This window comes from Xiphophorus maculatus, chromosome 6 (genome assembly GCF_002775205.1).
Source record: "Xiphophorus maculatus strain JP 163 A chromosome 6, X_maculatus-5.0-male, whole genome shotgun sequence".
NCBI classification, from domain to species: domain Eukaryota; kingdom Metazoa; phylum Chordata; class Actinopteri; order Cyprinodontiformes; family Poeciliidae; genus Xiphophorus; species Xiphophorus maculatus.
Genome location: NC_036448.1, coordinates 8,615,277 through 8,637,591, shown reverse-complemented (window position 1 = coordinate 8,637,591; position 22,315 = coordinate 8,615,277). Strand labels below are relative to the sequence as shown.

The window sequence follows — 22,315 nt, the reverse complement described above, 5'->3', positions numbered from 1 at the left end:
CCTGCACAGTCACCAGATCTAAATATTATTGAGCCACAAAAAAAATTGTTTAAAAAGCTTTATTTTAAATTTTTATTTATTTTTATTTTTGCATATCAGAATTTTTTGGTTGAGTGTAAGTGTTTTTTGATGCTCCCTTTTCTAGGTTGAACTCAACGTTTTTTGGTTGCGAATCTCACATGAACATCCTGGGCGGGGCCTGAAGACAAGCGATGTAAGACGTGTTCCTATTGGTTAGCGCTGACTATATTTCCCCAAGTCGGTTTCTTAATTGGTTTTAAAACTAATGCATGCTTATGTGTTGATAATGGCACATTGCAATAAAAATAGGAAAATTACCACAAACATCCTGGCAGAAGAATTGGAGAAATATGGTTAGCTAAACACACCTGGCCCTTAAAAGCAACACTTACCTACCTGGCCATCTCTGATTCAACACTTGCTGGTCTCTCCATCCTCATGTTCTGATCCTCTCTAGAAGCTGGAGGAATCGCTCTGTTCAGCCTACAAGCGCTGTCCTGCTTCAGCTCTGCTGGTCATACTAGAATGGGGAATTAGGAGAACACCAATTTAATTTTATAACATAACACAGCGAAAGGCATATTACATCTAATTCGAAAAAATAAAAACTAACATACACACCAAATAATAAAAAAAAGACAGAAATTACGTGAATATCCTCCTTCAGCCTGTGATCTACCAGCTTGGTTTTTCATTTTGCACCTGAAAGAAAATATATATTTAAGAGTTACATTGCCTCCCCTCATCCACAGCACTGATTATGTGCTTGGTAAATAAATAATCTGTACAGTCACTTGACGTGTGGTGTGTCCGGCCACCGAAGCCCTGCAGTTCTGGACAGAGTTCTGAGATCGCAGGGAGTCGGAGTCATCCGCTTTAGTCAGCGCTAACCAATAGGAACACGTCTTACATCGCTTACATCGTCTTACATCTTTAGGCCCCGTCCAGGATGTTCATGTGAGATTCGCAACCAAAAAACATTGAGTTCAACCAAAAAAAAAGAGAGAATCAAAAAAAAAATTAGACTCAACCAAAAACTTAGGCTGTCAACCAAAAAATTCTGATATGCGAAAATAAAAGTTTCAAACAAAAATGAATGATTTTAATAACAAAAAAAAGCTTTTAAAGCAATTTTTTTGTTTAAAAGAATAATAATTCTTACAATTTGATTGAAATACATTTTTTGTTTGAAACTCTTTTTTTATTTTGAAAATCCAAAAGTTTTGATTACAACTCTATATTTTTTGTTTGACCTGATTTTTTTAAACTATTTTTTATTAATTAATTTATTTTTTTTTTATTGATTTATGAAACAAATTTAACTCCACAGCAGACTTTCAGCCGTGGGCTCTTGATATTTTTGCTCCGTCCCTGTCAGCTGCTCCCTGGTTTTGATGCGCATGCGCTCAATCCAAATCACGCCTCTTCCCTTTGGAGAAGGCCATGTGGTCAGGCTGCGGTTGGTAAATAAATGCTAAATGGCGACTTTCGCCTAGGACGGGTTTTTCGGGGATAAACTCTTGACTTCTGTGAAGCCGTTGGGGCCAAAATGTCTGCGGACGTCGTGAACATCCAGGCGCAGGTGGAGACGGTGCTGAGGGCTCTGGTCAAGGCGGCGTCGGTGGAGTTGATCAAACTGTTTGAGAGCAGATTCCGAGCGGAGCCTGTGGCCGCGGGCCGCGCAGAGGAAGAGCAGCGGAACGTAAGCGTGGAGTCGCTCTGCGCCGTGTGGAACGGGGGCAGCAAGCGAAGCGTCGGCGTGCAAGTGGAGGAGGATATCAAGACAACGGTGGAGCTCGGTGGGTTTGCGTGTTTTGACTTTCATGCACAATGATGGGATAGGATTAATGCTGCGCTTCGGTGCATGATGAAACCCGAAGAATACTTTTTTTGTGTGCTTAAATGCTTAAAGCAATCGGTGCATTTTCGCATATCTTGCCTGCATCAGTCATTCCTGCAGAACCGGATTAGTTCTCCGAGTAATCTCTGTCGCTAAAGAATACATTTCCTTCGGTGTCATGACCCCTCCCCCTCTTCTACTCTCCAGACTCTTCCCTTCTGCTTGGTGCCAGTTGCTTGTGGGAGACCAATAATGTGGAAGTGGAGGGCGGTCTGGTTCCGTCCGAAGTCCTTCTGGCTGAAGACACTGACCCTCATTGGGCACCTCAGGAGGATCAGGTCGGTGGGGGCTTACAGCCTGTATAAGTGGAGCTGGACGATATCGCTGAGAAACGTATCACGATGTGAGCATTCATATCGGTCGATATCGATAATTGTTACGGTTTTTTTGTTTGTTTTAAATATCTGAAATACTTCCAAACTGGTAGTGACATAACCGCTCCTGTTTTATCCACAGTTTTCACTCCATGCTGCTGCTGCTGTTTTATTTTTAAGAAGTTATGAGGCAATGTGGCATTGTTCTCAAGAAGTTGTTGCTAGGTAACCAGTACTTGCACTTGTTTGCAAGTGAGCTAGTACAGGGGTTCCCAAACGTTTCCATGTCATGGCTCCCCAAAGAGCATTGACCTCCAGCGGTGGAGCCCTTTTGCACATTTACAGACAGTGCTACAAAATATGTTAAGAAACATCAATTCTTACAATGTTTTTTTTTACCCACCATTCAATAATTATTACAAACATTAGCATAAATGCTGCCTCATATGCCTGATGTTAGATGGCCATGAGTCCTGTGGTGGAAAATTTTATCTGACAATTTGTGGTGGGTTTATTACCAGGTATTACTTTTTTTTTTTTATCACAATCTCCTTTTTTGATTATAAGAAAATATGTAATATTTCATATTAGTCAAATCAAATTTTATTTTATTCCTGCAGTTCCTTTGGTTTTTTTCTGTTAAAGCCACTAACATTTCTTGCTTTAGACGCTAGCTTATGGAGCAAAGCAGCTTAAAGAGTTTGACATGGCAGCCGATCAGAAAATGAGCATCACAAATAACATTGAAATAAATTATTTCATTCTACTTTAATGTGTTGCCTTTAAACAGGAAATCTCAGTAGGTCTGGTAAACAAGTTCTATTGTTTTCTGTTCTTATTTGATCAGGTTAAAGCAGATTCTGTGGATGCGTTGGAGCTGAGCGGCCTCGAGCTCGACTCTCTCATTGATGATGACGGTCAACTTAAGGATATTTTACCTGGTAAGCACTCGCATGAACTGATGAACATTGCTATTATTATTCTGTTATTCTTGGAAAACAAGAATAAAAGGATCTTGATGGAGTAAAAAAAAAAAAAACACTCCTCACACTGTTGGTTTCACCTACAGTTACAGTAAGCTACTGGTAAGAAATGGGATGCAATATGTTCATATAAATCATGTTTGGTAATTGTACTGTAGCTTTACTTTATTTCTCTAATGGTAGAAATACTTTCAAGTCTAATGCTGTACTGAACTTTACTTGTCGACTACACCAGAAACTTCACATTTGGAATTTGCCTTTCAGTCCTATTGCTTCTTATAAATTGTTTGAAGCTCTTAAACATTTTCACAAAATCCTCTCACCGCTTTGTCTGAGAAGCTAGCACAGTGTGGTCCATATCTGTGACGGGAAACATGGCTGATAATCTGAAAAGTGTGGCGGTCATTTGCATCCAGCTTCTTTTTGTATCTATATTGTGATATTTGGAAGCACCTTCCAAATATCACAATATTATCTCACCTCTTCCAGGTGAGACCAGAGCCGAGTTGTATTTATTCATTCAGCCTTAAGACAAAAGGAGGTTATCGGTTATATATTGAAAGATTTTTAACACCCAATGGTGCAGTGTAAAACACAAACTCATTTTTTAGCAGAGGTACTGTTTTTTTTATATTCCTCATTCTGCACCCTCACTAGAAGGTGTTGTATGCGTTTATGGACGACTGTGTAACCCAAGCCGGTCTTATGTGTTATCAGTAGATATGGTTATGTTAGCAAGGACACAAAAATCATATATCCATAACAACCGGTTGTCTTCAGGAATTAAATAAGTAGCAAGCAGCAATAATCTCAGCATAAATTCAGCCTGGTTTAATTTATTTTATTTTTATTACTTTTATTACAAATCGTATTCATGTACTAAAATGTCCCAGTCAAAGATTATACCTAAATCCTTTTCGAGATCTCGTCCTCATTAAAAAAAAAAAAAAACAAGAAAAAAATGTAAATTTGTGAAAATATCCCATCTAGTTGCAGTTTATTGCGCTTGATTTTTTTAAAAGCCTTTTAGGGTAGAGAGAGAAACATAACACATGGTTTCACTATTATTATTTTTTTCATTTAATTTTAGTGAAACATTTTGAAACCAAGCTATATATTCCCTTTATTTTCACAATCACACATTGTTTTTCTGTGGTTCATGAAATACATTAAAGTTTGTGGTCATAAAGGGACAAAATATGAAAAAGGTCAAAGGGTCCTTTTGCAAGAGAACTTGTGTATATTGGCACTAAGCATAACAATGAAAGAAACTGTGCTGTATTTCAGTCTCTGCAGACGAAGGTTCTGGAACATCGCAGTGTGGATCTACCCAGATATCACCCGCTAAGCAGAAGCCGCTTCTGATTCAACCCGATACGAGACACACGGCTTCTGGGGAGACGGTGAAGTTTGTTTGCCCCTTAATCCTTACGCCAGACTCTTCGGCTCCTAAAGCTGAGAGTTCAGAGGAGCCCGTTCAAGCTGAGCCTCAGCAAGCCTGTGTGAGCACGGCCAAGGGGACCGCCTACAGCCCGTCGCCGTCCGACGGGGCCGTGACCCCAGCGCAGGTCGGCGTGTGGGAGCGGATCCACTCGCCGAAAGACTCCAAGAACCATCTGCAGATGAAGTTGAAGCTCACCTCTCCAGATCAAAAGTTGCTTCTTCCCTGCGAGGTACAGCTGGTCAACATGCTCACAATACCAGAGATAAAGACCGAGGGTGACGACGCCGCGAAAACTCTCAACGCAAACAACAAATCCGGCAGGACTATCCCCAAAGACCTGCGTCGGCACCAAGGTCCCCACACTGGCCATCGCCTCTGCTGCTTCACGAGGTGCGACAACGACGTCTGGCGCCTCCAGAACATCGTCACACACTCCCGCGACGGATACGTCTGCGGCAACTGCGGGAAGGCCTTCAAGCGCCGGAAGATCCTCCGGCGCCACGAGCGTTTCCACACCGGGGAGAAGCCGTACGGGTGCTCCAAGTGCTCCAAGACGTTCGCGCTGAGGAAGAGCCTCCGCCGCCACCTGAGGTTCCACACGGGCGAGAGGCCGCACACCTGCCCGCAGTGCGGCAAAAGCTTCCGGCTGCGGGACAATCTGAAGGCGCACCTGCGGTTTCACAGCGGAGAGAAGCCTTTCAGCTGCATCACCTGCGGGAAGATGTTCCGGATCATGAGGAATATGGAGAAACACAAACTGAGCCAGTGCGATTTCTTCGTGCCCTCATTCAGAAAGATCGCCGGCTTGTCGCTGTGAAGGCGGCGGCGGTCACGCGCCATTGTCTACCTCAGACTGCTAACACTGGACTGCTCATGGAGACTGTCGTCCCTTAACGCAGAAGAAAGGACACTTTACATCAAAGGTCTCAAACTGCATTCCTCGAGGGCTGGAGTCCTGCAACTGTTAGATGCGTCTTTTGTCCTACACACTTGACTTCAATGGTGAAACTGCGTCCCTAACATTCAGTCCAGCTCTCCAGAGCTCTGCTAATGAGCTAACTTTGGAACCAGGTGTGCTGAATGCAAAGAGACACCTAAAGTTGCACGACACGGCCCTTGAACCCACGAGTGTGAGACCTCTGCTTTAAGCTGTATCTAATCCATATCAGCTCCTGATATTTTGTTTCTACTGTAGCGACACCAGTACTGGTGTCAAGGGGTCATTTTTGTCTGAATCCAGCTGAATGTGGTTTTCTACTTTTTACTTGTTTCTCCTCTTGGATTTGTCCGGTCATTGAGTTTCAGCTCTGGGGCGAGGAAGAGTAAATCAGATCAACTCTTAACGCCCAGCAAATGCGATTGAATCGGTGAATGTTTAAAATCGGTTTAAAATCCACACGGATGTGACACGAACATAGTTTGGCTTTTTGAAACTAACTAATTCCAAAAAACTTTGACCCTTTCGCAGAACACTTTATGCTAGAACATTTTGAGAGTGCGTTTTCTGAGAGGACTCTTGAGCTGAACAGTGCGGTCGTGATTGAGTCGAAGCAGTTGACTCGGGTAATGGTTAGCTCTCTTGGCAGTTTGTGGGTTGATGTTGCGACGGCATTGGTCAGCCTCCCAACGGTTTTAAGAGAAAATGCACCGGGGCTACCGTCACGGGACCTTTGAGACGCATCCTTTGTCGCCCATTAGCACATTGGACAGGGTTTGCCAACACAGAACAACTCACAGGACTTTGTGAAGAAGCTGTGGCGTGTTTTTACCCTTTAAAATATAAGATATCTGACACTAATTTCACTCATTTCTCTCTGGGCCCACTAAGTTCCCCTCCAGGCCTTCTTTTCTTTCACAATGCCACTTTTATTGGTGCTTTCTCAATCATACCAGGCAGCTAATGAGGTTCTGTTTGTGGAAACACGAGTATGGAAGAGGCTCTGACTTGTTATGAATCTGATGACTTACCTTTGTGTTTTCTGAATGTAGATTTCTTAACAATTCGCTGACATTCTCGTTTTTGCCAAATGGCCATTCCTTTCCTTAAACTTATAACATTTGCTTTCAGTTTTGTGTCACAACACTTTAAGGCCTACTTTCATTTGATTTCCTTCAAAGAAAAAATCGTTGCATTTGTTTGTTGGTCCAAATTTTACGTCCAACTGAAAACGGTCACTGTCTTTGGTCACATGATTTATGACCTTCTTTGATGGCTTTTCAGATTATTAGGGTTTTTTTTTTTAAGCTTATAGTTCCTCACAATCGGATAGGTGCAGCAGGTTGCTATGCACTCTGCAGACTCACTTGCAGTTTTAGACGGGTTGTTTTAGTTCCTGTTTTTGCTTTTGCTTTGTACAAACTGAACCGATCCATTTTGAGTTTTGTTTTTTTTCTCGCCATATGTGTGTTTTTTGTTCTCTATAACAAACCAGGCTAATGACCATCCTATGAAAGGCTATGTCATTGCTTTCCTTACTTTATTAATTCTTGTTAGCTTTAACTCCCTAAGCGCTAGTTTTATTCCAGCTGCTGATCACTTCGCTCCTGTATAGTTTGTTTTTCTTTTTGTTTTTTGTGTGTGTCCTCGACTTTTTCGAGTATGAAATGGAGCCATCTGCCACATGACTGTTTATATGGACCATGGTGGTTACTGTGATCATTTTTTTGCTTGTTTGTTTTTTATTAACCAGTCATAGTCTTTCAAATTTTATGAGTCGAGTGGCGGAAACAGATCAGAACCAAAGTAGACAGAAATAATGTCAAATACAAAGCTTTAAGAAAATAGCGTAGTTCTATTGTGTGTGACTGTTTGTATGAACATGTATCTCAATAAATCATAAAAATAGCCAATCACAAAGAAAAACCTATAATGATAAAGTCTTAAGTCCATAGTTTATTGATGGGAAAGGGAGGAAACAGTAACATGTGGATATGAAGGTGAAGTTACTCTGTGAACAAAGTTGGTAAATGAAAAGATTTTTTTAAAATGCCATATTGCCCACTTTAGATGTTTGCAGCAAATACTGAGGCAGGAAGTGGAAATCAGTGTTATGTCTGTTGTTGCACGAGGAACTCTGCGCCTGGAGAACAACAGCAAGGGTATCTGGGTAACGGGACCAAACAGTTTCTGAGATGCTAAACTTTATGTGTATACTTGTGTATGTTTTTTTTTTTTTTGTTTTTTACTTTTTACTGGTTTTTTTTTTTTTACCTTACATTTATGGGGTTTTTTGCTTAAAGATTACTGAATATATATTACGGTCATTCAGACGTTGGTTGTCTTTTAAAGTTGCTCAAGGATTCGGTCAAACCTGCAGGTTTAAGAAGTTAAAATATGGCATTTGGTTGCAATATGAACTACTCCAGTGAATGTTCAGGAATTTTTTTCAGCTGACCCACCATTCATCTCTCAAGATGTTCTTCAAAACATCTCATTTATGTTGTTGGATTTAGTCGGGTCAGAAAAAAATTGCAATCTTGAGAACATTCTTGGTTGTGTTGTCATGAGATTATAACTTCGTGTCTGAATGGCCTTGATGAGCTGTCAAGCTCACCTTTTGATGGGTTTTTATTTTTAAACGCATTTAAATCTAAACGAATGATAAATCTAACCTTATGTGTGCTTTGCAAAGACTTTTTCAAAAGTTTTTATGGTTCTCAAGATGTACACTTTATATTGACAAATGTCCGTTTTTCATCTTTTTTTAACTGCTGTTGGTAAATAAATTGTTTTTGTCAAACCTAAGAATTTTGTGTAAGATTTATTCAACTTTGAACGCATCAAAGCATGACATTGTGTTAACTGCTGTGTAATTTGTGATCTTTTAAGCAATTTAAAACTCTCCAGACATGAACTGAACCCCATTCACAAAAACCGTTTAAGATGACAGTGTTGCAGTAAAATAAAAAATAATTCACTGCAAGTTTATATCAAAAAGGTATAGGTTAGAAAGTTAATTTACTTTTAGAAGAACTTAAAATAAGCACGTTTTTGTAGATGCACATAAAACCTGTTGATGCTTGAAGGTGTGTCTAAACCCGGCTCTGTGATGCTGAATTGTCCAGAGCTTCAGATTTTTTTTATTTATTTTTTTAATCTCATTGAGCGATTCTTGGTAAATAAAGGTGAAATGGAAATGGCAGCTGCAAACTTGGATCTAAGGTGAGTTTAACACTGACAACACTTTTCAGTATTTTATTTGTGTAAAAAGTTTTTAATGTGAAATCCTAACAGATTAAAGCTTGCGCTTTGAAAATGGACAAGCTTTTCAAAGCTTGTGTAAAATATTACGTGGTATGCGTAATATTTTACGTATACCACGTAATACGTAAAATATTACGTGGTATTTTTTAACGTAATACCATGTTAAAAAATAAAAAACATTTTTAACGTGGTATTACACTTGGTATATTAGTTCAGTTCCAATATTTCCTCATTCTTTACATGTAGGAGTAAAAAGTAAGTCTGTTAATTATTAAAGTGTATTATAATATATGATGGAAATTATTACATAACCTTAGTTAAAAATGCTGCACATCTGTCTTTTGATTAATTTGTTCATAACTAGTAAATGTGTTTATAGTGTTAAGCAATTGTAGTACTTGTATTATTATTATTTGTGTTAAATTATACTGTAAAATAATTGTGCTAGAACTAGAATTAGTTGTGCATTTAAACATATTTTATCAGATTGGTTGGTCTGCCTTATTTTGATTACTAGATATCGTTCACTCTCAATAAAATTAGCAAATTCTATGTAAAAATGATGAACATTTTTGTTGAATGTAAACTTCAGTATTTAATTTCTTAAGAAAACTACTTCTATAAAATCTGCCACTCTCAATATGGCGGACGCGATGACGTATGGTCCTAAGCCACGCTTTTATCTGCGTAGTTCATGACCTGTAGACGACGTGCTTGTAGGATTTCTCATTGACGTAAATTCTCAACGTAAATTGCAAATTTTAAGAAAAAGAATGAAAAAAAAATATGCTAATATCACTGGACTACTTTTTTGTGTCCAGACAATAAATATTCACAAATCCGCGTAACGACGCGAGAAGAAAAACTGCTATTCTAGCTTTCACTGGGACCGTCACGTGACCTAGTAGGCCCCGCCCCACCAGGAAGTAGAGCTGTGAGTTTCACTTTCACTCTAAACTTCAACCAAAAGCACCGATGTAGCCACCCTTTAACGCCGCTTTGAACCCGCGTTTCTGTGCCTGAGTTCATAACTTATTCTAAACAACCAGAATATAGTGGTAAACAAATCAACAGCGCAGCAGGGCGGGAACATCCCTGTAGTTAACTCTACTCATGCTCAGCAACAGCGGGGTCAAGGATGGAAGATGCAGACCAAACCCGGTGGGGGGAACTGCTAAGGTGTCCGGTGTGTCAGGACACCTTCAAGGATCCCCGCCAGCTGCCCTGCGGACACAGCATGTGTCTGGACTGTCTGACCAACCTGCTGGACCACTCCACGGACTCACCTTTCCGCTGCCCGGACTGCAGGGCGGACTTTGGGCAGGTCGTGGAGCTACAGAAGAGCTATGCCTTGGCCAGCATCGCAGAGGACTTCAGGTTGATCAAGAAGAGGAGGGTATGTGTTAAATAATTCAGTTGCACGGACCAGGCTGTTTTTGTTGTTTTTGTTTTTGGCTGATATAAATTTACAGCTTTCTTTGAAGTCGGACATGCATACGACATACCTATGCCTCTAACTTTCATTTGATTTTTATTCAACACGGTACTTTCATGTTGCATTTACAGAACAAGACAGCAACAAAAAACATTAAAAAAAATAATAAAGTAGATGTTTCAGTGCTGTTTACCAAGCAGAGTTGATTTACGGAAAATGGATCTAGGAGGACGATTAATCACATTAATCGTAATGAATCAATTATTGGAATAACCGTCAACTAATTTAGCAATAGATTAATCATTAGAGTATCAAGCCTTTAAAAAAATGCAGTCATTGAAAGAGCAACATACTGTGTATTATTATTTTGTTTATTTATGCATTATTTATACCTTGGATGGAGTAGCTTGTCAGCAAGTAAGCAATTTCCTCCAGTCTATTCTATAAAAGCAGTAATTAAGCCAAAACTGTACAAAAAATACATCTATGATAGAAAAAAACATTCTTTGTCTATAGATCTGTTCTATACTGAAGTCCTCAAGTGGCATAGCTTTAGCTTCAATTGGTTCAAATTCTGTAAAAGAAAGGTATTAAGTACCCTTTGCTATCCAATCATTAATAGGTTAATCAAAAATTAATGAACAGATCAGTCCTACAGTGTGTTGAGGTCTGCTCGACTAAACATCAAGTCAAGCAGAAAGTTTGACTTGCAGATGTTAGAAGTAAACATACTTCTAACATCTGCGGATGTAAGCAGTATGCAGATGCCTTACTACAAACAATCAATGCTACTTTATTGCATTTTAAGCAATGCAATGTATGTTTTCTTACTTTAAACAAACAATTAAATTGTGTTTTTGTTAACATTTTTTAAGTATTCTAATCTTGTATAAAATAGAGTTAAAAGTTGAAACGAAAAAGGTTCAGTGTTCCAGTTTCTCGTCCGATTAATCACCAGAATAATCGGCAGAAAAATCAATTTCTAAAATAATCGTCAGTTGCAGCCCCGTGTGTATCTGTTCTGACCTCTGGCTGATCGATCGCTTCCTCGCAGGAGACGCTGGCTGAATGCGTCTACTGCGACTGCTGCCCCGAGACGAAAACCGCTGCCTTCAAGTCCTGCCTGAAGTGCGAGGTGTCGCTGTGCAGAGAGCACGCCAAGGACCACCTGGAGCTGCGGGCGTTCACCGGACACCCCCTGGTCGATCCGCTCAGCGACCTGCTGGAGAGGAAGTGCCCGGAGCACCGGGACCAGGTGCTGCGGTACTACTGCAGCTCGTCCAGGCGCTACATCTGTAACATGTGCGCCCTGGAGAGCAAGCGGCTCGGCTCGGCCTCGGACGCCTCCGCCGTCCTGCGGCGACAGCTAACTGTGAGTTCAGCGTCGCTCCTACAGCAGCATCATCGGGTGAAAGCTGATCGGGGTATCTGTATTCAACAGGACCACATGGACCAGCAATTTATGACGCTCCAGCAGCAAATGAAAGAGTCTATAGATGCTGTAAGCAGCCAATATGAGGTAGGTGATGTTTTCTAAAGCTCGCTGGGTTTGGTTAGACTTAGAGTGAAGGTCTACAACTGGAGCTACAACGCAGTGATTTAGGTCAAAGCCTAAATCCTAAGACGTGTTAGAATGGCCCGAAACCTTTTGGGAGATGTTGAAAATGGCTGTTCAAAGATGTTCTCCACCCAATCCGACTGTACCCGGGCTAATTTGCACAGAAGAATGGACACAATTTTCAGTCTTCAAGTGTTGCGACGTCAACGGAGACGCTCCATAGAACACCAGAAAACTGGAGTTGCAGCGGAAATTGGTGTCACTCAAAATCACAGGAAACTTAATCGAAATTTATGACTGAAACGTGACTAATTTATGTTAGCATGGTTCGTACAAGTGCTTGAAATCCTTCGAAAGGCTTGAGTTTCAATTAGGTGTTTTCAAGACTTGCAAAGTGCTTGATTTCTGCACAAAGTCCTTGAAAGTGCTTGATATTCAAACTGCACAGTTTTGTAATAAAGTGCAACATAACGTTTGATTGAAAGCCTAAATTTGGAAAACATTGTTTACAGTAAATTTTCACACACTTGGTAGAAAGAGACACATTTTTGTTTCACTGGTAGACTAAACCTTTCTTGCTTTAGGTCAAATAGAATCACCAAAATTATTTCTATTTACTAAATGCCAGAAAACGCAGCTGGAAAATTTCTTAGAATTCTTTTTTTTGTAACTTTCTTTGTATATTTTGGTTAAGCATTTAATTTGAGCATAAAATTGACCTTAACACAATTTGTTGGGATCCTTTATTGATCTGTGTAACTGAAATAAAGTTTACCTTACATTTTATATTTTAAACAATGTTATGATTCACAAAATGTCTTTGCCAGTCAGATTTCAATTTATTTATTTTTTCTTCTTAAATCCAGAAACGGAAAGGAAACCCTCTTGATCGTCTCAACGGCGTCACGGTGGTCCTGCTCTCTCTGTGGTTCATAGTTCTCTACTACGGTGAGGGAGACGATGCCGGGCCCTGAACCGGGCCCTGAACCGGGCGCGATCGTTCTGCGTTACCAGATAAAACCGTTGACGTCCATGTTTTGTTTCTCACCAGCCTACAGCTACTCTGTGGAGAACCAGACGCTGGCGGACGCGCTGGAGAGGCAGCAGAGCCGTGTACATCACATTTATTCCAGCATCGCAGGTGAAACTCCGCCGTCACACACACACATCAGAGCCAGCAATATTGGGTTCGATGATGAAAAGATGTCTAGCTCACGTCTACTAAAAGACGTCAGTCTCCGTGTCCAGGTTATGCTTAGTAAATAGGGAATGTTAGACTAAGAGATGGAAAAACAACTAGTTGTTTAGAAGTTTCAACTTTCTGATCCAAACATTTTTAAAAAACGTCGGCTGTTATGTTCAACCTGAGAGTTGTCGACTCGGAGTGAGGGAGGACTCAAACTTTCTGACGTTTCAGAAAGTTTGAGCTAACCTTGAAAAGTAAAAAAAAGTCTGAGAGTTTGAAAGGCAGGAAATCAAGTGATTTAGGGAAACTCTGCTAGTGTTGCACCACATCTCAAAAATGTAACAGCAACGGGCGCAAAAAGTGGGTATGCACTGTTTGTGATGCGTATGGGTGCTACGCTAGAAGGGGCGCCAGAGCTATGGCAGAAAACTGATTTCTGGTCGGCATTTTCTGCTTTTAACAGACGTTTGTGCTTGTGTAAACGATCTGATCCATAACAAAGGCACCCCCATAATTTGTCTACATACATCTCAGAAAGTTCAAAGTTGCATCCGTTGTCAATGTAAATAGTTTGGAGCCTGCTCTCAGTAAATATTTGCTTCCAATTTTTTATTAAAGGTGTGTTTTATCATCATTCAACCCCGAAAACAGAACAGTTTTAAAGTGGAGCTCATGTTCATTTTGACTCAGTCCCATCTTGTTCCTGCATAGGACACATGGCTGATCATCCTCTGAAGAGGCTTTCAGAAGACAAAGACGAAGGTATGGATGTGTCCCTTTAAATCAGGTGGTACTCACGGCGCCCCCTGCTGGTCAGCAAGGTATTGCGTGTAAACAACCGTTTAGTTGCCGTGAGGCGAGCTCAAAGTACGATGCTGCAGTTAGCCTACCAAAGGATTGTGTTTAAAAATAATAACAAATGAATTGCTTAAAAGAAAAGCTGAATCAGAAACGAGAGCAGCAGGACAATTTATAGGATCGGAGGAATTTATGTCCATAGGAATATTTTTCAGTTTCTCAGGGTGAGTTGCAAAACTTTTGTTTTTAAAACACTATTAGTGATGCATAGCATGTAGATCTGCTGTAGGTCTGCGGCTGAGCTGAGTGGGATGTGACGGTGAGGAGGCGGTGAGCATCGCTGCGCCCCCTGCTGGCTAAATGCATCACCTAAAACAAAATTATGTCAGGGTTAGAAAAAATGTTTTTGTTTTTGTCAAAATTCTGTTATTCTTTTATTATGCTTCTAAATTACAAAGGCAAAAAACAAAAAAACAAAGACAATGAGTTAAAAGACTCATATTTTCATTCAGCCGTGTCAGATTAAGTGGTCGGTGAGAGTTTGTTAATGAGTCAAGTGGTCCTCAGCCTGAAAAAGTTTGAGAAAAAATACTCTAAATGTATGCACAGATGTGGGAATGTGTGAGTGTGACCCTCTGTCAAAACCTGCTCTGTCAGGGACTGTCATGTTGGACCTGGACACCGCCAGTCGTCTCCTTGGACTTTCTGCTGACCTCCGGACAGTGGAGAGAGTCAGAGCGGCGCTGCATTATCCCAACAGCGACGGCCGCTTCGACCAAGCCCCGCAGGTGCTCTCCGCCCCGTGCTTCTCCTCCGGCGCCCACGTCTGGGAGGTGGAGGCCGAGGGCTGCTGGGACATCGCCGTCTCCTACCGGAGCGTCCCGCGAAGGAGCAGAGACGGCAGCAGCGCATTCGGACACAACTCGGAATCGTGGAGCCTGTCCCACAGCGGGCAGGGCGAGCTGTTCGCCTTCCACGACAGACACAAAACCGCTCTGTCCGGACCGTTGCGCAGCAGCAGAATAGCGGTGGAGGTGAACTTTGAGGAAGGCAGAATCGGCTTCAGCGCCGTGGGCTCCACCGAGACGCTGCTGCACGAGTTCAAGGCGGAGCTGACGCAGCCTGTGTGTTTGGGTTTGGGCCTCCATCACGTCGACCCGCCCAGCAGAGCCTCCATTGTGAAGGTTTCATGAAAGCAATAAGACTCAAACTACATGGAGCCTGGTGGCCTTGCGCTTCATTACAGCTCAGGAACAAATATTAAAATAGAGGGTTTTGATTGTATAAGTAGACATTTCTGGGTTTTTATTTTTCACAATACGAATGTTAAGTTTTCCGACGGAGCTAAGAAAATAAAATTAAAACAAGAATTTATTTTTTTATAATGGACCAAGGTTTTTTTTTTAAGCATTTCAAAGTTGTTTCGATAAAGTTACAAGGTTTTACTTTGAGAATAATCTAATTCACTTTCTAAGGAATTCTTTAAATCACTGTTTGATTGACTTTATGTATACAATAGTGATGATGGAGTATTAGGGCCATAGTAAGAAAAAATCAAATAAAATTACGAGAATAAAGTCATAATTTAACGTTAGTAAAGTTGAAATAATATGAGAATGAAGTTGTAGCATTACCAGAACAAAGTAACATTACCAATTTATTCTCGGAATATGACTTTATTCTCATACTGTTACTTTTTGTATTATTTTGACTTTATTGTAATTTTTAATAGCCCTAATAGTCATGAACAAAATACAGAATACTTGACACAAAAAGTTTTTCAAATTACAATGATTTAAACAATTCATAAGAAAATTAATTAGATTATTCTGAAAGTAAAATCTTGTAATTTTATCTAAACAACTTTGAAAATCCTGGGTTCCGTTTCACAAAAAGAAATTCTCGTCATCTGATAGTGTTATCAGATAACCAAACAATTCTTGTGGGATTTCAGATAAATTATTCCTGATTCCAGCCTGAAGCGTTGGGATCAAGTCACAGGAAGGAAAACCAGGATGGGGGTTTGAGAACTAAACACTTTTTTCCCTCCCAAAGGAATTTATCTGTTCCAGTTCATCCAGGAATGACCTCTGACCTTCTGAGAGGCAGTAAATTGCAAAACTGTCCAAACAAGCCCTCTCGACCATAAACCCACACAATTAGAAGTGCCACACTGCTGAGGGAGTTGACGTATAAAACTTGTCTCCATCTTGGATGTGAAACTATACTAACTACCAACTCACTGCTTTCACATGGTCCTAATGGGTTCAAGAAGTTTACACGTGCAGGGAAAACTAAGAAGGTTGATTCAAATTTAAAATATTAATGGAAAAGGGTGGAGGAAGGAGAGACCGTAGTTACGTCTGGAGACGTCTGCTCCATTGGCTTACAATTGGGATAAAGTTTGTACTGGTTGGAGGTTTAAACGAACAAGCTTTTTTTGTTCAAGTCACTTGTTCTTTTGTATTTATTTTTCTCGTCCATCTTTTCTTACAGTAAACCGTTTCGGGTTGATTTTTAAGGAAGTTGTTTCTGAAAACTATCTCCGGCGGTGAACCTGGAGCCTGATTTCTTTTGTGCGGTGAAAGGCCATCCGCCCACGGCAGGAAGAAATCATCTGCCCAGAACTCAAATTTAAGACGTGCATAACTCCAGAAATGCATAAGAGAAATATTCATTCGATGTTATGTATCCATTATGCTGTTTCAAACTGTCTGGTTTATATCTATCTAAAATTTTAAACAGCGTAATAGTTTTGACGAGAACCGACAGGCTCCGTAATTCGCTTCCGGAGATTTAGAGGTAACCTTTCATCCTGAAAAAATGTAATTTAAAACAAATAAAGAATCAAATGGTCCTCTGCTACAGTTTTTTTTTGTTTATTTAAAAAAAATAAACATGAGAATTTAGAAACAACTAAACAGCCTGATTAAAAGATCATACAAAAAATAGGCATTAGCCCACATGGGAAGCCATCATCAAATACCAAACATACAAACAAATGAAGGCATTTAATGCTAAGCTGGTCTGGAGCTTATTATTTTGTTCACTACTGGGAATGATTTTTATTTATTTTCTGTCTTAAAAAAAAGAAAAAGTAAAATGTTACTGACTTTTCAAACTGTACTAGCTGCCATTAGATCCTCCGGTAACAGCGTTGGCCGTCTCCACTTCTGGATCGGATTTACTGACACTTGTCATTTCTTCCCCCAGAAAACTCGCTGCTAAACTACAATCTAGCAGCTTTGGATGCAATTTACATCCAAAGCTGTGACAACAATCACCACTTATCTTTGTTCCAGTTTTCCAAAACACAAAAACAGATTTTTCAGCTGACTAGTGTTACTAGCAAAATAGTAACTGATATAGTTCAGTTGTTGTGTTTGTGTCGATCAGTAGAGGGCGCTCTTCACTTCACCGTCCCCAGGTTCTGGTTCTGGTTCTGGATGGAGCACCACGCCTTGAAGACATCCCTACGAAACAACGTGTTGGAATTTTTACATTTTCTTTTTTATTCTGATGGCTCAAAACAAAAAGTAAAAAACAAACGAGATGACGTCTACACACCTGCAGTGAGTGGCCACGCACTCGTTGCTGCAGTACTCCTGGTCCCAGTCCTCGCTGTCGATGGCCGGGTTTGTGCAGCCCGCTCTCACACACATGCTCTTCACCGAGACGGCGCCGGAGGACGCGCTCACCTCCATCACGTCCTGGAAACAGGAGCACATGTGAACGCTGCACTGCAGCAGGAGATCGTGCGTTTACCGATACATGTGCGGTAGAGTTTCACATTATCGTTGCATTTGACAGTTTGGATTAGGGATGCACATAATTAACCGACTTCACTCATTAATCGATAACTTGCATCTCTACTTTTTAATTTTTTTGTTTTATAGATTTAGATCTGAAAAGTGTGGCATGAATTTGTATTGCACTGCTTTTTATTCTAATCCCTACTTACAAACCAGCGCAGCCTTCAGAAGCCCCCTAACTCGCAAACATCGATCAAACCTTTCGGTCAACATGGTGGACAGGGCAACCCGATGTTAGAAATACGGAGGCTGCATGGAAGCTGGTCGGAGACAGAGGTTTACCTCGTCTGAATCCAGAATCTCGGTGATGTCATCGTCACTTGTAGCTGCAGCAGAACTCCCGTCTTGCGCCGGCTGCACGGTGGTAGCCGCAGCAGCAGCAGCAGCAGCAGTAGCGCTGGGTGCGACTACGCTGGTGGCCAACCTGTCCTGAACCGACGCAGGGACTATTTTGATCTGGAGCGGAGGTGGAGGCGTTGCCGCCATGGTGACCGGCTGGCCCAGTGTCGTCGTCGCTCCCTCTCTGGGTTTGGCCTGCAGCGGCGGAGGGGCCGGCGCCATCTGCTGGAGCCGCGGCGGGGGCGGCGCGTTCTGCATCTGCTGCAGAGGCGGCGGCTGGCGGGCGGCGCTGGACACCAGGAGGGTGGGCTGCACGGCGCCGACCCCTCCGGATAACAGCGTCACCACCTGGCCCCCGGCCTGCAGCAAATGCTTGGGGATGATGATCTTGGTGACGGTCTGGGTCGGAGGCAGGACGGCGCTCAGAGCGCCGGTTGGGTTTGCGCCCGCCTGGGGAGGAACGTCCAGGATGATGTTGGCCTCCATGCTGCTGCTGGCTGAGGGCAGGAGAAGGGTCTGCTGGCCCGCAGGAGGAGGGGCTACCAGGGTCAGATCCACCACAGGGGGGGAGGTCTCCATCTCCACAGAGGCCGGCTGCAGGGAGGGAATCCAGGTTATAGGGATATCAGTGGGAGAGCGAGACACTGATTTGTTGTTCCTTCGCAGGACAGCATGGCGTTACCTGAGACAGCTGGCTGGCTTTGTACGTTGCCAGCGCCTTCAGGTACTCCTTCTTGGCTGCTTCCGTTTTCTTTTTGTAAACCTGCAGGAAACAACAAACCGTCGTTCTGGATTAGAGCTGAGCGAGAAATCAATCTAATCGATTAAGTGAATTTTTGGTTTTAGAAAATTTAACTCTTGGAAAAATCTGTTTGTTTTTTTCTTTTCTTTTCTCCTGGGATTCAAAAGGTCAGAGAGATGTTGGCGCAACCAGGGCGGCCATCTTGTTTTACAACTTCTGTTTAACTGGACTTTGAGTTCAGGTCCACAATGCAGTGGAATATTAAGGCCAGGTTACATATTATATATATATATATATAATTATGAGAATGAAGTTGTAATATCACCAGAATAAATTCTGAATTTTACCAGAATAAGGTCTGAATCTTATAAGAACTCCAGCATAAAAGATAAAATATGTTTTACAGATAATATTTAGTTTTAACACATCAGCATCAGAAGCTGATGATTTGAAACAATCGTGTGAACAACTGTGTCTATTTCCAAGAAAGAACTACAGAACCTGACTGGTCTCATCAGATGCTGAGAAATAAGCTTTACTCTCAATAAAAACAACCATATTGCAATTTTAAAATGATTTTTCTGGTCAAATTGAGTCGATTTTCCTTTTGCTAATATGACTATGTTCTCGTAGCCTCATTATAATTCTCCGTCATTCAACTCAGGAGCCATAACTGACATAAAAGTACATTTTTGAAAACATTTTCTGTCATTTCATTTTTAAGAAAAGAAACCAGGCAAAAGAAAAAAACAAAAACAAAAGACTAAAATCGGATCTGGCACAAAGGAAATCTGACTTTATTTCTAAGCCACATTGCCCTGTTCCTGTTTCTAGACGTTAATCCTCCAGATATCAACAGAAGGCAAACGGAGCACCTGTTTCTGATCGTCCGCCAGGCTGTCCCACATGGACGCCACGATCTTTGACACCTCCCCAAAGGAGGCGTTGGGGTTCTGGCCCTTAATGGCCGACTGGGTGTCTCTGAAAAATAGAGCGTACGCCGAGACGGGCTTCTGCGGCTCGTTGGGATCCTTCTTCTTCCTTCCTTTCTTTCCTCCCGCCGCCGCTTCGGCTGCCGAGGCCAGAGCGGCGGGTTTCCCTCCGACCCGCCTGGCCGCTGCCGCCGGGGAGGCAGAGGACGGGGACGCGGGGTAGGGAGACATGTGGGACAGGACCGGGGAGGAGGAGATGGACACAGGGGAGTCCACCAGCACGCTTCTCTGTAAGAAGAGAGAAGGTGGGTCAAAAAAATGTAAAAATCAGTGAAGCAGACAGTTACAAATAAAAACAGTAATATAAATTATTAGGAATTGATGTGATAGATCCAAACAAAGCAGGACTTGAGGATGAAAAGAAAGAAAAGTTTTTAATTTTGGGGTTGGCCAATCAAGAAAAAAAAAAAAGGATTCTCAATTGTTTGCAGATGATATTAATGGATCTCTAATGTAAATTTACAAAACATTGTGCTAAAAAGAAAAAAAGGAAAAGAAAAAGATTTTTTTATGTTGTTGGAATTAAACTTAGGAATTATGAAAGCACAGACTTATGAGAGTGTAGTTCAATATGAGTTTTCAAAACATTGATAAGGAAATATCTGACGGCTACAGGCGTAAAAACCTTAACATGCGTCTGTTTTGGATTGTTTTCTGTCATTTTATGTTTGTTAAGTGATTTTACATACAAGAGGTGATATGTTTGGGGGTTTTATAAGTTGGAATGATTTACGGAGGGGTGTTCTAGTTTAATTTGATGAGAAGGACAGGCATAAATATAAGCCTTCTGCTTCTACTTGCACCTTTTCAGTCAAGTTGTTGAAATTGTCTCAGTGCTTTGAAGTAGGAATAGCAAATTATTTGATTAACTGAATACAAAAAACAATAAATCAAAAAGAAGACAATTTGAAGTTTGATTGGAACGTGACAACGTTTACAATCCACCGCATATAATCCTCGTTACCTTGAAGTCATCCATGTCCTCATCCTGCAGGGAACCGACTGGAGACGAGGATATTAGCAGCTGCTCCTCTGGCGCATCCGGATGATGGCCCGGGTTACTTCCCCCGAGCTCCAGCGTCAGTTCTGACGGGTTCATGCCGGTCAGCTGGCTGCCTTCCAGGAGACCGTGACCTAATTCGCTCAGCTGAACGTCGATGGTCATGGGAGGAGAGCGGCTGAAATGTGAGCCGCTGGAGTTCCCCATCTCCTGAAGAGAAAATAAAGAGAGAAAGAAAAATCCAGGTTTCAAACAGCATTCAGATTTGACTGATTGATTGACTGACTGATCCCAGAACTCACCAGGGCAGAGGAGCTGAGAAGGGCTCCCCCTCCAGCTTGACCCATTGTCCCGAGGTTCAGCCTCTCCAGACCTTGAGACCCAAAGGTGGAGGCGAACGACGGATCATTGGCTTCCACCACCAGGTTGCTCACCAGGCTCCTGGAGCTGGAAGACCCGCTGGTGTCGTCTGAGCCGTCGGTCAGGTCAAAGTGGGACACTGCCTCGCTGATGCTGAGAGCCTGGTCTGGATCCAGGGATATCGGTGGGATCTCGAACACCTCATCCCCGAGACTAGGAGTGTGAAATGTCTGCTGCATCTGGAAACACACACACACACACACACACACACACAGAGAGAGATAGAGATAGAGAGAGAGAGAATGGGTTAAAAAACACCACTAGAAATTAGATGGTTCATCAATGAAGTGACTCGCTAACCTCTGCTGATAGGAAATGATGCCCAGCTCCACTAATGGTTAGATAGCTGTCGCTGCCTTCAGAAAACTGCAACAGATAAATAAATAAAATTGAACTAACTACAGTACAGCGGAGACGGTTTATAACCAGGCATCCTCGGACGTAACGTTACCTTGTTCTCCTCAGAGTATCCGCCGTATGGCTGGGTGTCCATAAACTCCGTGTCAACATTTGCAGGACAGTCATCCGCCAGCTCAGAGTAAAACTTGAGATCCATTTAGACTTGTTTCTCGAGTCAAACTATCACACTCTTTTAGAAGCTATTCCTCTATTCAGCTCACAAACTGGGGCTAACATCTGTATCAATAGTCGCTAGCAGCTAGCTAGCTAACTAGCAGCCAACAGACGGTTAGCATGCTGCTACAGCCGGACACATATTAAAATAACTTAAATGAGATAATATTTATGTGATTTATAGTTAACAACAGCTACATAAAGTCCGTTTTGATCATTAAATTTAACGTGTTGGTCTTTTAACAGCCTAAAGTTGACAAGCGACCCTAAAACAAGTATGTTCGTCGATGTAATACTACTAGCGCCCTCTAGGGGATGGAGGTAGAAGCTGGTGCTGCGTTAGTGGACTTTCGTAAAAATGAGATACGGTTAACTATGTTCACTCGGAGCCATAATTTATTAGCGAAGAAACGGGGAGGTTTAAAGCTTCTTTTCTCGCTTTTTAATAGAATTAAATAAAATGAATAATTTAGGACATGTTTCACAAGTTCCTGGCCAGCGAAAATGTAATGTCTGTTTTTGGTTTTCACAACTGTTGCCTGTATGATGTGTTTATGATGGTTTTTTTTATGTTTGCTCGATGTAAATAAAGCA

The 22,315-nt window shown here is 41.7% G+C and overlaps 3 protein-coding genes across 3 annotated transcripts; 2 read left to right on the top strand and 1 right to left on the bottom strand.

Moving 5' to 3' along the window:
* The first annotated feature begins 1,463 nt into the window (after positions 1-1,463).
* Positions 1,464-8,407, top strand: LOC102216786 (zinc finger protein 674-like). The gene is made up of 4 exons (XM_005809245.2): positions 1,464-1,820; positions 2,069-2,199; positions 3,083-3,176; positions 4,506-8,407. The coding sequence occupies exons 1-4, from the start codon at positions 1,571-1,573 to the stop codon at positions 5,477-5,479; spliced, it is 1,449 nt and encodes a 482-aa protein (XP_005809302.1). The 5' UTR covers positions 1,464-1,570; the 3' UTR covers positions 5,480-8,407.
* Positions 8,408-9,793: 1,386 nt separating this feature from the next.
* On the top strand, positions 9,794-16,699 carry LOC102217047 (E3 ubiquitin-protein ligase RNF135-like). The gene is made up of 7 exons (XM_014472577.2): positions 9,794-10,262; positions 11,356-11,673; positions 11,743-11,820; positions 12,726-12,807; positions 12,911-13,000; positions 13,757-13,807; positions 14,501-16,699. The coding sequence occupies exons 1-7, from the start codon at positions 10,005-10,007 to the stop codon at positions 15,034-15,036; spliced, it is 1,413 nt and encodes a 470-aa protein (XP_014328063.1). The 5' UTR covers positions 9,794-10,004; the 3' UTR covers positions 15,037-16,699.
* Positions 16,700-16,706: 7 nt separating this feature from the next.
* On the bottom strand, positions 16,707-22,034 carry LOC102217292 (TOX high mobility group box family member 4-A-like). The gene is made up of 9 exons (XM_023335826.1): positions 21,600-22,034; positions 21,449-21,514; positions 21,031-21,327; positions 20,693-20,938; positions 19,612-19,956; positions 18,677-18,757; positions 17,938-18,588; positions 17,411-17,553; positions 16,707-17,316 (listed from the first exon to the last, which is right to left on the bottom strand). The coding sequence occupies exons 1-9, from the start codon at positions 21,702-21,704 to the stop codon at positions 17,253-17,255; spliced, it is 1,998 nt and encodes a 665-aa protein (XP_023191594.1). The 5' UTR covers positions 21,705-22,034; the 3' UTR covers positions 16,707-17,252.
* Positions 22,035-22,315: the final 281 nt, after the last annotated feature.